The 16,210-nt window shown below is 64.2% G+C and overlaps 2 protein-coding genes across 3 annotated transcripts; one reads left to right on the top strand and one right to left on the bottom strand.

Moving 5' to 3' along the window:
* Nucleotides 1–215: 215 nt before the first annotated feature.
* LOC141749765 (glutamate dehydrogenase, mitochondrial-like) lies at nucleotides 216–8,270 on the bottom strand. Its single transcript, XM_074603838.1, has 12 exons — nucleotides 7,934–8,270; nucleotides 7,220–7,300; nucleotides 6,665–6,720; nucleotides 6,120–6,183; nucleotides 5,390–5,484; nucleotides 5,004–5,183; nucleotides 3,263–3,400; nucleotides 2,953–3,090; nucleotides 2,179–2,259; nucleotides 1,440–1,655; nucleotides 1,006–1,068; nucleotides 216–332 (listed from the first exon to the last, which is right to left on the bottom strand). Exons 1-12 carry the CDS (start codon nucleotides 8,268–8,270, stop codon nucleotides 216–218), a joined length of 1,566 nt encoding a protein of 521 aa, XP_074459939.1.
* A 2,442-nt stretch (nucleotides 8,271–10,712) lies between these two features.
* Nucleotides 10,713–16,084, top strand: GPRIN1 (G protein regulated inducer of neurite outgrowth 1). 2 transcript variants are annotated; one of them, XM_074604204.1, is made up of 3 exons: nucleotides 10,812–10,949; nucleotides 12,532–12,628; nucleotides 12,819–16,084. In XM_074604204.1, the coding sequence occupies exon 3, from the start codon at nucleotides 12,859–12,861 to the stop codon at nucleotides 14,236–14,238; it is 1,380 nt and encodes a 459-aa protein (XP_074460305.1). In that variant the 5' UTR covers nucleotides 10,812–10,949; nucleotides 12,532–12,628; nucleotides 12,819–12,858; the 3' UTR covers nucleotides 14,239–16,084. The 2 variants fall into 2 exon arrangements, with proteins under 2 accessions (XP_074460304.1, XP_074460305.1); XM_074604203.1 differs by lacking the exon at nucleotides 12,532–12,628 and having other exon boundaries at nucleotides 10,713–10,949.
* Nucleotides 16,085–16,210: the final 126 nt, after the last annotated feature.

The following is a 16,210-nucleotide window of genomic DNA, read 5'->3' as shown; positions in this document are numbered from 1 at the left end:
CAGAAGAGCTGAGAAACAGACAGCAGGGCGAGAACATTCTCAAACCAACCATTTATAGAGACCAGGGTGTCCCCTCTGCTGTGCTTGGTGTCCTGGGCACCTTCTGCGCAGCAGGACTGTGACCCTCACTGTGCAGCTGGCAGTGACGCTTGGGGACTGTGACCCTCACCGTGTGGATGGCAGCGATGGCCGGGGCAGCCCTGCCGAGTGCTGTGTCAGTAGGTGAAGCCGGCCTCGTTGTACACGGTGAACACCTTCTCCAGAGCGCACAGGTAGGCAGCGGTTCTCTGGTCCAGGCCCAGGTTGTACCTTGCAGCCATGGTCATAATTTGCTAGAGAGAGAGAAGAGCTGTGAGGCCGGTGTGTGCTGGGAGGGTCTGGGGGCGAGGGGTGGGCAGAGGACCGGAGAGGAGGCTGCAGGCAGCACCTTGTGTGCAAGCACCAGGCCAGGCCCTGGGAGCACCCGAATTGGGAAGGGGAAGAGGTCACCTCCACACCAAACGACCAGGTGGGCTGTTCTCTAATACCTGGAGCCATGTACCAGCGAGTCTGGAGACGCTCTCCAGCTGCTGCCCCACAGCACGCCCCTGGCAACAGACCCTGTGCCCAGGGATGAGCTCCACGCACACCACTCACACTGCGGAGCACGGCATGCAGCCACTTCCCCGAGGGGTGGCATGAGACCCCCCCCACCCAGCAGTGCTGGCACCACCCTGCACCCACGGGCTCGTCTAAGCAACCCTGCAAATGGGGAACACAGGTTCAGGGGGACGGACAGAGGGACAGGGACCCAACAGCGAAAAGGAACGCTGCTGAGCGTGAGGCTTTACCCAAAGTGTGGATAGAGCCACCGCTGAGAAGATGAACCCAGGCCTCGTGCTGACCCACCGGGAGTGGTGATGGGGTGCTGTGGGTGGGCACCCCTGAAATACAGCACAGAGCCTCTGCAGCGAGGCGAGGGGCATGACAGCAGGGATGGGCAAGGCCAGGAGACTGTGGAGGTACCTTGGCTGACTGCTCCATGGTGTAGGCCAATCCCGAATACACGATGTCCTTCTCTGAGGCACCCTGAGAGAAGAAAACAAGGGGATCCTTTGTGGGAGAGGCTAGACATTGTCCCCCCCAGTCCATTGATCAAACACAGCCCCTCTGCTCCGTGTAAGACCGCCACAGGTGGTCTAAGCTTGGCTTGCCACCTCTGCAGCTGGCTCCAGCTCGTGGCTTGGCTCCCAAGGGACTCCCTGCAGCACCCAGCGATGGTAGGGCTGTACCACCGCACACGGTATCTCCACTCCATCCCCTCCACTAGTGTGATGATAGCATGGGGGGCTCCGTTGTGTGCCACAGGCTCGGCCTTCAGCACCGGGATGGCAGACAGGAGTGCCTGGGAATGTGAAAGAAGTGAGCCAGGACAACTCTGCACGGTTGTGAACACTTACAGTCACTCGGGCCTGGAACTCTGGGGATGGGATGATGGGGATCTCCCCTCTGGCCTTGCCAAACCACTGCTCCAGGCTGTGCTGCACTGACTGCAGGAGGTAGTAGCTGGATTCCCGCTCATACTTGAAGCTGAGGCGGCCGTAGCTTACGTGGTTCAGGTTCTTCAGCCACTCGAAGAAGGACACAGTCACACCACCTGCATTCACATACACGTCCTGCCAAGGGCAGCAGACGCTTCAGATTTGCTGCTTAGGGTGACCCTGAGACCCATGACCCACCTGGGGATCTCTCCTCCTCTGCCTTGGGTCCCTCCCCATACTCTGGGCTCTGCCCCCAGAGACAGCCCTGAGGTTACTGGGACGGCTGAATCCTAGAGCCACTGTGGCTCTGCACTGCCTCTGAGCAGAGACCCCGGCTGCTCTGACAGGGTGCGATGTGGCAGTTTGCTGCTGGCCCATCAGCAGCCGCAGGACAACCTGGTGCTGGCCTGGAGCCCCGTGGTCTGCCGCTGCTGCAGCCAAGAGCCAGGAGCGCTCAGAAGGGAAACCAGAATCTGAGATGTGCTCAGGAGCTGGGGGTAAGGCAGGGAACAGGCTGACTGAGACAGCACCATCAACGCTGCCTGACCCCAGAGCCTGGCAGAGCTCAGCAGGATCCACATCGGTGCAGCTGACAACAGCGGGTGGCCCTAATAGACGCGAGCCCACCATCTCCCTGTGTGCGTGGGGATGGACATACCGGGATAACTAGGATGTTTCTTTGCAGGAATATCTCGTGTGCTGCTGGTGTAGTGGGGCCGTTGGCAGCTTCTGCAATGATCTGAGAGCACAAGCAGAGGTGAGATAGGCAGAAGAAAGGAAAGAAGAAACCAGTGACAGGCTGCTTTCCCTGCTGCTGGATCTCCCCACCAGCCCACTTTTGGTGGCAGGGGTCTGGGTGCTCTCCTCCCCACTGAAGCTGTTCAGGATGAGCAAAAGCTCAGATGCTTCCCACAGAACGATTTAAGGCTCAGGCTGCAAAAGACCTTGGCTGTGACAGAGTCCCAGGTCCCAACACGCCCAGTCCCTTGGGTCCCTAGAGCTCACAGTGAAGGGAGGAAGCTGGGATTCACCACAGCCCCCTACTTTGTTCACTCTTATCTGCTGTCTATGATTTTCAGTGTCAACACTGTGACACCCAGTAGCTTTGAGGATATCATCTCCTCTGCCCTGGGGGGAGGATCTGATACAGCAATGAAGACTAAGGATGCCAGAAGAGCCAGTCAAGGTCACTCCAACAATCCTTGCTCCCTGCCAGCAAAGGGAAGAGCTCAGACTTTCCTCTTCCCCTGAATTATGTGACCTGCCACCTCTGCCTCAGGCTTTGTCCCTCTGGCACAGCGGGTGAGTTGTCAGTGCAGTGATGTGACACCTCCCCAGGGTGCTGAGCGCCAAAAGCGAAGGTTCGTCTGGGCTGTTGTCACTCGCACTGATGCAGGGCCTGTTGGGAGCGTGCGGCGCGAGTGGTCTGTACCTTTGCTTGCACCCGGGGTGCATTCTCCCTCGTGAGCTGCTTCTCAATAGCGGCAGGGATGAGGATGTCACAGGGCACCTCCAGGATGCTGCCATCATAGGGCTCTGCCTTTGGGAAGCCAACTATGGTGCCATGGCCCTGGAATGAGCAGGAGAACTCTGCTGGGCCCAGCCGGCAGCATGGCGCGCTGCCCTCAGAGCTGCACTCTGCAGAAGGTGAGGGGCAGCCCCCTGCTCCGTGGGTGTTTCAGAGACAGGCAGTGACCACCACCGGCTAAGAGCAGGGGCTGGGTTGGCTGGGCTCAATTCACCTGCTCGTAGTCTTGTAGCTCCTTGGGGTCGATCCCCCTGGGATTGTAAATGGCTCCGTCTGTCTCCCCAACACAGATGCAGCGGGCTCCATACTCATGGAGGTACTTCATGGTGTGCAGCCCCACTTTGCCAAAGCCCTACGGCAACACAGAGCAGAGATGGGCTGGGGAGAGGGAAGTCGTGGGGACAAACACTGAAAACTGACCTGCTGCGCTGGTAAGAGGGGGCTGAGCTAAGAAGCACAAATAGGAACCCCTGATCTAGCAGTTCTTAGTGAATGTTTTGGCTGGATGGAGACCAGGACCTGGCAGGACAGAGATGTCCTTGGCTAGTTAGAAGGATGTGAAAAGCAGAGCCCATGGGATAGAGGCTTCTAGCTCAGCCTGTCTTTATCACCTCCAGAGCTCCTGGACGTCATGTTCCAAGCACAGCATGCCATTCAGTTTCTAAGAGCTGGTCTTGGTAGAAAACAGATCCAATGAGAAACGCAGCACATGGTGGGCACCACGCAGCACCTAGGCACAATCCGAGCAATCTTCCCGCACATCACGCTGAGGGGGTGCGATCGGCTGCCACGGCACAGGGCAGGGCCATGGTGATAGCTCAGCTTTTATTGGGAACAGATGATTTTGCACTGTCTGCCCCAAAGCGCTTGCCAGCTTGGTACAGCTCCTAAAAGCAACACTGGTTCCTGAGGCTGCAAAAACACCCCCCAAACACAGAAAAATTATACACACAGTATCCAAGAACTTCATCCTTCTCATTCTCTGCCATATCAGCGAAGCAGAAGGATGTGCGGAAAGGAAAGGGATGAACAAAGGCAGGGCCATTCCTAACGGCACCGCAGGCAGCAGCTCCGCTGAAGCCTCGGTTCAAAGCCTTTTCCCTGCGGCAGGGAGCTGTGTCAGGGAGCGGGCGCTCGGAGGAAAGCACGGAATGCCAGCCGCAGGCAAGACTTCAGCTGTGCGGTTTCCAGTTTATTTCTCCCTTGCAGAGAGCAGTGGCCTCAGCAGGAAACGGGCAGCTGCGGGCAGAGTGGGCAGTGGATTGGGGCAGCAGTGCCTGGGCGAGAGCAGGAGTTCCTGGAGCTACAGCAGGGGGAAGCACCTCACCGCAGTTGCGAGCAGGCCCCGGGCTGCAGGGAAGGGAAGGGAAGGGAAGGTCCTTCCCGGTAGGAGAGGGGAAAAGGCAGGCCTGGCACCCTCAGGGTGCCACTGAGCTCCCAGAGCGCTGGGCCAGGGAGGCCAGCACGGGCCAGACCCACAGAGCACCCAGAAGAGATGGGGGCTGCACACACAAGCAGGACCTTTGCCATGGGTAATATCACGGCTCACTGCGGGTGGTTTGCAGGTGGCAGAAACGTGACGTTGTCACTGGGGTCTGGCAAAGCCCCTGTGTCCTGCCACCTCTCTGCTCTGCCTGCTGCGCAGACAAGGGTCAGTCACTGAAATCATTCCATTTTATGAACGACTTCAGACAGGATGGCTACAGAGAAACCTTGGGAATTCCCAAGGAATTCCTGGGAATGCCTGTGTGGTGTGAGCAGCGTGGCATCCCGGGACCTCTGCATGCAGCAGGTCTGAAAAACTGCTCAAAGGAGTGCCAGCTGCCACAGGGTGAGGAGAGATTCAGGAAATCACGTCCAGGCAGCACCAAGACTGAAAGCTCTCCTGAAAAGGAGGGGCAGAAAGATACCGAGGAAGAGTCCTCTTCAAAACTCTAGCTGGGCTGAGCACTCACCTGCAGCACAAAGGTCTTGCCGAGGAAGCCGGGGCTCAGGCCGATGCAGTCCATGTAGTCTGTGTTGGTGATGTAGTTCTCAATGCCATGCAGGACCCCGCGCCCAGTGGCTGAGTGTCGCCCGAGGATGCCTCCCTGGCTGATGGGCTTTCCTGTCACACACGCCTGGGCGTTGATGTCCTGTGAGGCCAGGATGGGGAGAGCAAAGGCTATGGCCTCGCCTGGTGCACGTCCTCTAGAGAAGACTTTCCCCAAACCTCTTCTTCCCTTGCCCTTCCCCAAGCCCCAGGTAAACCTAAAGCAATTCACTGGCAAGGGCCTCTGGGCACAGACACTCATAGTGCCCACGGCATCCCAGGCTCCAAACCAGCACTGTCGGAGCTTACCCGGTACCCCAGTGTGTGGGTGTAGGTATCAGCTATCCAGGACATCTCCCGCTCCCCAGTACTGACATCAGGGGCCAGCACGTCAATCCCAGGCCCTGCGCAGGTAGAAAAATCTGTCAAATCCTGTCTTTGCAATTCAATTGCTTTGCTCCAACCAATGGCATGTGCATAGCCAGGTGATTTCTGCAGGCTTGTCACATCCTCGGGCACACCAAGGAGTCCCCTGACCAAAGCGTGGTACTGCCCATGGCCCAGGGTCTCCCCAGCTTCCCTCAGGCATGAACGTCTTTGGCTTTCATGGCGTCTTTGCCATGTCCCTTCCCAATACTTTCAAGTAAAGAGGGAATGTAAAGGTCTTTGTGCTGTGATTAGCACTTATGGAGCTCTCTATTATGTGCTGAGGCAGGAGACACCTTCACTCCTCCCTGTGACTGCACAGGCCAGAGGGATGGAGGGTAAGGCCAAGGTGGGAGCCCTGCCCAGCAGTAGCTGGGAGGCAGCCTGGGCCAGCCCCACCATGCCCAGCATCACACGAGGCCTCCTCTGCTCCAAATTCACAGTGCAGGCAGAGCAAAGCAGTGAGCAGACAGCAGAGCACCAGGGCAGTGAGCGCTGCTGACAGGCAGCGTGTGCGCGGCAGTGCTGTGCCCGCTCAGCTGGGTGGCCGCTGCCCGCTCCCCTGCCTGCAAGTCACACACTGCTTACAGAACCGTGACAAAACCACGCTCACCTATAAACCCCTTCTTGGACATCTCTACAGTAAAATGCCTCGTTATTTTCTCCAGCTCATGTTCCTGTTCAAGAACAACAAAACACAGTTGTTACTACAGGCCCCAATAAAAACCACAATGCAGCATCTGGCAGCTGCCCTGCCCTGCCTGCACAGGGCACGCCCTGGCATCTCTAGGGAGTTCACTCACTGCAGCTGGGAACCCTGGATCAAAAAAGAGAGATATGTGAACTCCAGGTCCCTTTGCTCACTGCCCTTCCAACCCCTCACAGATTTGCACCTTCCCCCAGCACAGCAGGCAGCGTCCCTACTCCAAACTCCTTCAGCTTGTGTCTGGCCAGAGGCACTCACCCATAAACCAGAGTTCACCACCCTTCCCCCCGTCCCAAGCTGCTTTTCGCAGTTGCTGGGTGAGTGTTACTCACTACAAACGTCTCCCCCGGCTTGTCAGAGTGCATCGCTGTGATACGCACCAAGAGGGAGGGCTGTGCAAATGGAGCGTGAGTTATGGGCCATCGTCAGGGGAAGGAAAGGAGTGAACTCACCGAGTATTTCCTTGGATCGATCCTCACACCTGCCATGGCACCACCAAAAGGAACATCTGGAAAAGACCAGGTAAGGCAGAAAGATGTTCTCTACCAGCTCACCTGCTTCCCAGGGGAAGGAGGTGACCACAGCAATCATGAACTTCTTGGTGAATCCAGGCAAGGGGACAGTGCTTCCCCACGCCACACTCGGCTCCCCGCTAATGCCACACAGCCTCTGTGGAGCAGAGCCAAAGGCAGGACAGGATATGGCCCCCGAGCCTGCCACAAACGCCACCAGCCAGAGCTGAATCCATGACAACCCAGGCACAGAGACTGCATCTGAGAAGCACAATGCTTGATGCTCCCTGATTAACACGAACATCCCGGACTGCCAGTGGCATATTCTGCAGCCGCAGCAAGCCTTGTCCTCGCACATCCGTGCCCAGGGGAACATCCTGCACTTCTGGAGCACTTCTGATTTTCAAAGCATCTAACGAGCTTTTCTGAGTCACTGTATTGCAGCCCCATCCCATGCCCAAGTCACCATGTGCTTTACGTTCCCCTTGTACTTACCCACTACGGCGCATTTGTATGTCATTAATGCAGCCAGGGCTTTTACTTCATCAACGCCGATTGAGCTGCTGAAACGAACCCCTGGGAAAGGAAAGAGAAGTGAAGAGTCCCTGCCTTTTTACCACAAATGGCACAGAGGCATTGTAGGAAAGGCTTTGCCTCTTCTGAAACAGCAGCATCTAGTCGCAATAGGTGATCAGCAATCGTTCAGCTAGACCTGTTCCTCCAGATCACCACAGAATGGAAAGTAGTTTCCTACCAGCCGGCCGTCCCACAGACACCTGCCTTGCTATGGCGAGCACCTCAAACAGAGCAGTCAAAGCACGGCAAAAGCCTCAGGCTAAGGGAGAGGGGACGGGAGGGTGGGCCAGCCCCCTCAGGCTCAGAACTGTCGCCGCCTTGAGGTTTCTGATTAGAAGTCAAACACACACAGGGGTGGCCACCAGCCACACTGCTCTTGTGCTCCTGTGCGAGCTGGAGCAGCCGGGCTGCAGCTGAGGTTGGCAAAGCTGCCTCCCCCGGGTGCCTCCTGTGGGAAGCACCCACGGAGAGCGTCCTCCTGGGCACCTCTGTACGCATCCTGACCACCACTGCACTAACACGGTCTCCCACTCCGGCTGCTGGCGCCAGGCTGAGGTGGGCCCAGCAGAGCCCCAGGCGCAGGGCTGGGTAGGGACGGAGAGGTGCGCAGTGGGGCTGCCCTCCCTGCCTCACCCCCTTTGCAGGGCAGGCGGTGCTGGCTGTGCTGGGCCCGCCAGCCCCGCACCACCTCCCAGGTGCCGCTGTCCCTGCGCAGGGGGAAGGCCACCTCCAGGACACAGCTGCAGCGACGGATGGTCTCCAGCAGCCCGCGCACCCAGGGCAGCCCGCCCCACTGGGCCCCAGCCTCCGCCTCCACCGCGGCGGCCGCCCGCCCGTAGAAGGCCTCCACCATGGCCAGCAGCCCCGGGGCGTCGGGGCTGCCCCTCGCCAGGCCGGCTGTGCCCCGGCACCACCCCGGCACCACCATGGCGGCGCCGGGGCCCAGCCGCCTCCTCACTGCTCCCAACATGGCTGCCCCCGGCCCGGCGGGTGAGGGACCGCCCTTCAACAAACGCCTCTCTGATTGGCTGAGCCCCGCTGAGACAGCCGGAGGGGGCACTGTGGAGCGCGGAATGGGCGGGGCGGGCACTGCCTGGTGCTTCTGATTGGATGATTCTATGGCCAATGGGAGGTGGGGAGATGAGGGGCGGGGTCTGCGCAGGGAGAAGACGGTCCGACGAGGCGTGGTCACGTGGGGGCGTGGTCTGAAATGGGGCGTGGCCTGAAATGGGGCGTGGCCAGGTGGCGGCACGGGGGAGCCGGGGCCGTGGGGCGGGGGGGCCGTGGGGCTGGGCCATGGGGCAGGGGGACCGTGGGGCGCCCGCCCAGCTCCCAGGGCCCCCACAGCCCCACGCCGCCATCCCGGCAGTGCCTCCCTGTGTGCCCGTCCCTGCCTGTGCCCCCCAGGTGGCCCTGCGGCCGTGTCCCTGGGCATCCAGCAGCATGCAGGGCGATGTGCTCGGCCACCGGGCTGCGGTGTCCCGGTCACGGTGCCCTCCCGCCAGGCAGGCCAACCACAGGCACGGGATGTGCTTCGGGGCACTCAGGGCAGAGGGTGCTGGCAGGGATCAGGTTCCCCCCCCTCCCCAGCACCTCCATACCAAGGGGGGTGGGAAGGCAGCACTATTTTTAGGGTGCTTAGTGCTTTTGCATCTCCTGGTGATGTCCTTGTCATCCCAAGACACTCGCAGCCCTGGGCACCCTGCGGGTCCTCCCACCGGCAGCATGACCTGGCCTGGGAGGGGAGCCTGGGGGGCAGCGGGGGATGTGTGGCTGCAGTCAGTGACGGACCCTGGCATCCCTCGGTGTCCTCTGCTGCTCCCATTTGCCAGCACCCCATCAGCTCCGGGCCCGGCCTCCCTGCCCACAGACAACACGGGCAGCCGCGTGAGAAGGCAGCATGACGGCAAGCGGCCGTGGGGGGAACCCATCACCTCCCTGCTGGGCAGCCCCGGAGGGGACGCGTGTGCCAGACAGACCCTTTCGGCTGCATCCCACCACTCCCCGGCACAACCAGGCACCGATGAACCGGACAACACGGAGTCGAAGCTGGTCCGAGCCGTGTGCCGGGCGCGTGTGCCTGCCTGCACCGTCGGCGTGCTGGCGGCTGTGGGGGAGCCAGGCGCGTTCACGTGGCGCTGCCCGTGCCGGCGTGGGAGGTGGGCCGCGGCGCCCGGGGAGGGGGCTGCCGGTGCAGGTAGCATGGCAGCCCCCTCCGCCGAGGGAGAATGCGCTTTTCAGGCAGCTGCCTGACTCCTCGCACGCCGGCAGCGCGGGAGTGCGTTGCCAAGGCAATGGGGACCATCTTACTCATCCTCCTCGCTATTGTTCTCCTGCCAGCCTCGAGGTGCCCGGGCGGGGAGAGGAGGAGGAGGAGGCAGCTGGCCTGGGATGAAGGCTGCCGGCAGGGAGGGGAGGATGCTCCCGGTGACCCCTGCCTCCCCCTGGCCAGCCCTGGGGGTGGGGACACGCTGGGTGCAGAGATGCCAATGGGGACGGGGAGAGTGGCTGCCCGCAGAGCTGAGAGTGGCAGATGGAAGCAAATGCCAGTGGGATGCGACCCCGCAGCCCCCCGCCCTGCGGCAAAGTCCCGGCCAGGGGGTGGGGGACAGTTCGGTCCCCTCCTCTGCCAGGACTTGGTCCTGCTCCCAGTGTCCCTTGTCCCCCCCAGCGTCTGTGCTCAGGTCTGATCCCACACGGGGATGTAAACCCGTATTTATATCCCATGCGCCCCCCCGACCCCCAGCAGGCAGGCAACTGGGCCCAGTCACTGCTGCGGGACTGGGACCAGCACACAGGACCACGAGTGGGGACACACACCTTGAAGTGGGGGGACAACACTGATGGGTGCAGCGATACACCCCCACAACTACCCACCCCAGCCACCCGTCAGGTTGCCCGGTGGTGACATGGGGGTGCCCCCTTCTGCCCTGGGGTGATGGGGGCGGGGGGGGTGGAAGGCAAGGTTTTTTTATTTTATTTCCATATCCTGACTCCCTATTTTTAGCCTTCGGGGTTTTGTTCCAGCCTGGCTGTTTACTGGCAGGAGCATTTCCAACCTCCCCTGTCTCCAAGCAACCAGGTGTGCCAGCTCCCATGCTCCTGCCTCACCCTATAGATCTATAGGGTCAGCGTGCGGGGGGGGGTGCTAACGTTAACCCCAAGACGGAGGAACCCCCATCTTGGGGTTAACGTTAGCACCCCCCTCCCCCCCCGCCGACCCTATAGATCTATAGCTCCTGCCCCAGTGCTGACATCCCCGGAGCAGGAGGGGATCCTGACCCCATAGGGTGATGGTGGGGGGGCAGTTGGGTTTTTTTTTGGGGGGGGGGGGGATGCTGGAGGGTTTTTGCGGGGGGGGATGCAGGGGAGGCGAGCAGGCCGCCTTCCCCCCCGCAGCGCGAGCGGGAGTGCGTGGGAAGGAGTTAGACAAAGCCTGAGCCCGGGAGCAGAGGCAAGCGCTGCTGGGAGGGAGACGGGGACGTTCTCCCCTCCCCGTGCTCCCCCCCTTCCTCGGGCGAGGGGTACGCAGGAGCCCACCGCCATCCCCGCCGCGGTGGCACGTTGTCCCCGTCCCTCGGGCCGGTTGGGGTGCACCCCCTCACCCCCCGGTGATGCCCGGGAGGGAAGCTGCCGTCTCCATCACCAGGTAGGAGGGGGACCGGGCTCTGTGTCGCTGTCACCCCCCCACCCACGGGACCCACGCTAAGGCTTGGGGACCCCCTGACCAGGCCGTCACCAAGCCCGGGTGTACCGGGGAGCGCCGGGGTGACAATCCCTGGGGGATACGGGGTGGTGATGCTGGGGGGGTACCGGGGGGCTGTGGGGTGCTGGGAGCGCTGCCAGAGCGGGTGACAGCGATGACACCGGGGGTGGTGGTGGTGGTGTGTGTTGTACCGGGACCCCCACGCCCCGCTCGACAGCCCACCCTCCCCACCGCTGCCCGGGGGCGGCGGGGCGGGCGGCAGCCGGGGGGAGCGGCCCGGGGCGCGGTACCGCCCCCGCCGCCGCCGCCGCCCCACGCATGCTCGCCGCCGCCGCCGCGCCGGAGCCGAGCCGAGCGGAGCGGGACGGGACGGGACGGGAAGATCCGATCCGCCGCCGCCGCAGGTAACGGCGGCCCCGGGGCGCACCTGCGGCCGCCGCCCGCCCCGCCCCGCCCCGGCACCCCCAGGGCGGGTTGCGGGGGGGGGGCGGCGGGCCTCAGGACAGGCGGCGGGGCCGGGGTCGGTGTCGGGGGGTCGGTGTCCCCCCGCGTCCGGGGCTGCCGCGGGGGGCGGCTTTGTCCGGGGCTCGTCCCGGTGAACCGGGATGGGGGCGCGCACACGCGTGCGGGTGTGCCCGCCGCCATGTGCCGGGCGTGTGCGTGCCTGTGCGTGTGCACACGCGTGTCCGTGCCTGTGCACGTGCCTGTGCGTGTGCACACGCGTGTTTTTGCCCGCGCGTCCGCGAACACGCGTGTGCCGGAGGCTCCCAGCTCCCCCGGGCAGCGGCGGTACCGGGGCAGCGCGCCCAGTCCCGGGACGGGCAGGGCGACCACGGCCCCCCCACTCGGGACAGAGGGTGCAGGGCGGCACCCCACCCGGGAGCGGGGTGCTGCGTGGGGGTGTCATTGCCCTCCGGGGCCCCGGTGCTGCCTCGGCCGGGGGAGACTCGCTCGGCTCCAGCCGCGTCTGCTCGGCTCTGCCGTCTCCGGGACCCACGAGCGGCCGTGGCCAGAGGCGTGGGGTGCCCCACGGCTGCCGGACACGTGCGCTCCCAGCTCCAGAGGGACGCGCTGACGGAGCTGGGGGGCTCCCGGACAGCTGGGGGCTTTCCACCGTGTTCCTGCTGCAGGGCTGCCCCGCAGGGCTGCGTTTGGGGCCAGTCGGGTGACACCAGGCTGTCCCCCCCCTGCTGTGCCGGGGTGCCCGCCTGTGGCCGGCTCTGCACAGCATGGCCGGAGCTTGGTGCACCCTCGACATGGGGTGTAGGCGCTGAGCTGGGGGTTCCCGTGGCCGGGGGACAGATGTCACTCCCAGTTCTGGGGACGCTGGTCCCAGTCAGCAGAGGGAACGGCTCAGGCTGCCCCACACGCCTGCCGTGCCATGCAGCCCCCCCTCAGCCCCCAGGCTAGCTCGCTCTCACCCCACGCTGCACCCAGCTCCCCGCAGTCTGGGGGGGATGCTGAGCCCCCCCAGGCTCTCAACCGGGTGCCAGGGGCCACGCTCCAGCTGCCGCTCTCTCCGCAGGGGTGCCTGCGCCACATCCCCCTGCTTTGGCAGCTGCAGCAGCACCTGGATCCCGCTCCCAGTCCGGCCGTGCTGGGGGGCAAGGCTGGCTTTTACGGTAGGCAGCCGACACCGTTCCTCCCTTCCCGTGGGGTGCCACCACACAGGCTGTGCCGAGGACGGTGGGTGCTCCAGGTGGCCGCCCAACCTGTTGTCATGGGTGGCATGGAGAAAAACAGTTGGCAGCTGAGGGGGGCTGGGGGTCTGCATGCTGCTCCCCCCTCACTGCCCCATCCTCTCTCTTGCAGACCCGTGGCAGGACTAGCATGGGAGAAGCCCTCCCCGGGCATGGGCAGCGCTAAGGAGCCTGAGGGGCTGCAGCTGCTGAGCCGCCAGGCCGGGGCCGAGGACGCCTGCGAGCCCGGCGCCAGCTCCCCTGGCTGCCCGCCGGCGGGCGAGTGCCTGCCTGGCTCCGGCTGTGCTGCGGGGGGCCGTGCCATGAGGACCTGCTGCGTGGCTGAGCCGGAGGCCCAGGGCACCACGGCTGGCTCAGCGGCAGAGAAGAAGGTGCCGTCGCCGACGGGATCAGCTCCCAGCACGCTTCTCCCGGACACCGGCGCGGAGCCAAGCCTGGCGACAGCGACGGGGAGCTGTGGGGGACCAAGTGGCGCTGCCACTGCCTGTGGTCCTGCGGAGATGGGGGTCCCCGGCGCCCAGAAGGATAACACAGCCCCCGTGTCCCCCCTGCCCGAGCCCTGCCTCAAGGCGCCCAGCAAGGACGTGGGGAGCGCGCTGGCTCCTGCCAAACACGTGGCGTTCATGGAGCCCGCTGCAGGCACCGGAGCAGCTGAGCTTCCAAGCCAGGAGCAGCCCCAGGGTGGCACTGGGACGTCCATGGGCGCTGCGCCCCAGCTGAGGGGCAGTGAGGCTCCCAAGCACCCCCAGGGGGGCACGGCAGACCCCCCGGGCACCGGCACTGTGGGGAGCGGGGGCCGAAGCGAGGCAGGGGCGAGCCCCGCCGCCCTGGGCCAGGGCAGAGCCGAGGGGCGCCCAGCCTGGGGTGCGGATGCTGGGAGCAGCCAGCAGCCCCGGACAGCCAAGCTGCTCTGCGAGTCCTACTCCTTCGAGGTGACCCCACCGCAGGACGCTGGGACGCAGGACATGGGGACGCAAGTGGACAGCCGAGCGTCCCTGGTGTCGGTGGCCTTGAGCCCCATGAGCCCCCCAGGCGGGGCTGCTGCCTTCACCTTCCCCAAGAGAGAGCCGGGCTCCGCTGCCCCCCCACGCCCGGAGCCCTCCAAGAAGGATGCGGAGATGCAGGTGTCCATGCCCGTGGAGACCCGCTCGGTGGCCACTGGGCCCATGACGCCGGTGGCCAAGTCCCCGCAGGCCTCGTACCCGGAGGTGCACGTGAAGGGGACAGTGGTGGAGGAGGCTCCGGAGCCCATCCGGGAGGTGAGCTGGGACGAGAAGGGGATGACGTGGGAGGTGTATGGGGCCTCCATGGAGGTGGAAGTGCTGGGCATGGCCATCCAGAAGCACCTGGAGAAGCAGATCGAGGAGCACGGGCGGCAGGTGGTGACCCCCCCCCAGAGCACCCGCACCGGCTCCGTCAAGGGAGCCCCCCGCAAAGGCGAGACCAAGAGGCAGCCCAGCATCTTTCGGGCTCTGCTGCAAAACGTCCGGCGGCCCCGGTGCTGCTCCCGCGCCGGCCCCGCCATGGAGTGAGCCGCTGCCCACGCTGGCGGAGGGGGGGGTGCCATGGGGCTTCTCGGGGGGGAAGCGGGGAGGGGTCCCGAGACGCCTGCTGCCAGCGTGCGGGGCTCCTGGGGCCGGGGCAGGTGGTGATGGAGCACTGCACGCTGGGGCAAGACATCTCCTTCGCTGGGGGTCCCTCTGCCACCCCGGGGTCCCCCCGCCAGCCTGGCCCCTGGAGGTGCCCCGGGACATGAGGCTGGTCTCTGTGCTTGGTGGCTTTTTTCAGCACGAGGAAGCACGTGGCTCCTTCCAGCCGGAGGTGGCTGCTCCCTGGCGTCTCCTGCTTGTGGCACAGGTCTGGGGATGGCTCGGGTGGGCACGGGCACGTCACTGCTGGCTCCCCCGAGCTTTGGCCTGGCTTGTACCCTAGGCAGCAGCGTCGCTTCCCGTGCTGGAAAGATGCTGGTGCATCGCTCTGCCACCGCTTCGCTGGCCCAGGGCTCAGCCACGCTCCGACCAGCCCATGGCCACCACAGCCCTGTTCTCTCTGCCCCACCGCCGTGCCGTGGGTGCCCCGGAGCTGGGAGGACATGGCCACGCGGGGCACCGGGACAGATCTCAAATGAGAGAGCCTGGGGCCAACCACACCTGTGGTGGAGAGCCGCTCGTCCCTGTCACCGTGGCTGGAGGCACCTGGGGAGTCTGTCCCCATGGCCCCCAGCTCCCCCTGCCTGGGGGCGGCCACCAGAGACCAGGGCACGTCCTCGCCAGGGCTGGCAGTGGGGATGAAGCCTGCCCTGCCCCTGGACCATCCAGCCAGAGAGGACCCATGTGCTGGGGACATGGGCGCTTGTCCCCGTGCGGGTCCCTCCGGCCCCGCTGGCTGCTCTCCTCCGACAGCAGCCGTTGATGCGCCCGCTGCAAAGCGCTGCCACTTTTTACAGCTGGGGTTTTACAGGGCCGGGGGGGGAGGGGGGCTTTTATTGAACCGTGTTTGCATTTTTGGAGCTTTTTAAGAGACACTTTCAGCTGTGCGCGTCCTGCCTGGAGCCACCTCCTCCCCAGTGGCCTGCGGGGCCGTGACCCTCTTTTCAAACACTTTTCCTATGTTGCCTGTGCCCCGCCGGGCTGGAGAGCATCGGGAGCGCGGGGTCGGCGTGCAGGTGGGGCGAGCATCCCCGTGACCGGGTGAGCATCCCTGTGGCTGGCAGCTCCTCAGCATCGCACGGAGACGCAGGACCTGGCCCCTCCAGCCTGGCCCGGTGCGGAGCACCGACCCCCCAGTGCCGCAGCGAGGGGGGGCCCAGACCTGTGCCCAGCGCCTGATGGGCAGGAGGCTGCAAATGGGGGGTGCTTGGGGAGCTGCACCGTCCCCTCCAGGCAGAGGTGCAGGTGGGCTCCAAGTGCCAGGGGGCACCAGTGCAGCCGCTTCCCCTCTTTAAGGGGTGAGTCTTGCCCCCCCTAGCCCCATTGCACATCCTGGGCTTGTTTTGGCCCTGCGGGGCTGTCTCTTGTCCCGGGGGGGCTTTGTGAAGGGCTCGCTGAAACGCCAGCTGGCAGCTGCGGCCAGTGCCCGCTCTGTGCCATGGCGCTTGCCAGGAACCAGCTCTGCTCAGTGCCTTGGGCTGCGGGAGCAGTGCCACGGCCACACGGGGATGACCAGGAGCCCCAGGGCAATGCCCCCTGCCCTGGGCTGTCCCCCACCTCCAGGCCCACGCTGCAGAGCTGCGGCACAGCAGCGCTGCGGCTTCATCACCTACTTTCTTCTTTTTTTCCCTTTGTTTCTTTTTTTTGGGGGCGGGGGGGGGGGGGGAGGGAAGCGGGGGGGAGGACCAACCTGTCACCGTGGATGTTGGGTAATAAAACCTTGCACAAACCTCTGCGCAGGGCTGCCTGCACCTCCTTCCCCTGGGGCTGAGTGGGGCCGGGGGACAGTGGGGCAGCCCAGGGAAGCGTCCTGGGGACAAGAAGCCAGGCCAAGCCCTGTGGTGGCATTCACCTC

Source organism: Larus michahellis, chromosome 11 (genome assembly GCF_964199755.1).
Source record: "Larus michahellis chromosome 11, bLarMic1.1, whole genome shotgun sequence".
Taxonomy (NCBI): Eukaryota; Metazoa; Chordata; class Aves; order Charadriiformes; family Laridae; genus Larus; species Larus michahellis.
This window is presented reverse-complemented; position numbering and strand designations above follow the sequence as displayed.

Excerpts from the sequence above, each read along its gene's own strand:
- LOC141749765 (XM_074603838.1), bottom strand. The coding sequence starts at position 8,270 with ATGTTGGGAGCAGTGAGGAGGCGGCTGGGCCCCGGCGCCGCCATGGTG. Across the intron at positions 5,184-5,389 it reads CCCACACACTGGGGTACCGG|GACATCAACGCCCAGGCGTG; the intron begins GTAAGCTCCGAC and ends CTGGCCTCACAG. Across the intron at positions 3,091-3,262 it reads AGCTACAAGACTACGAGCAG|GGCCATGGCACCATAGTTGG; the intron begins GTGAATTGAGCC and ends TGCTCATTCCAG.
- GPRIN1 (XM_074604203.1), top strand. The coding sequence starts at position 10,915 with ATGCCCGGGAGGGAAGCTGCCGTCTCCATCACCAG. Across the intron at positions 10,950-12,818 it reads GCTGCCGTCTCCATCACCAG|ACCCGTGGCAGGACTAGCAT; the intron begins GTAGGAGGGGGA and ends TCTCTCTTGCAG.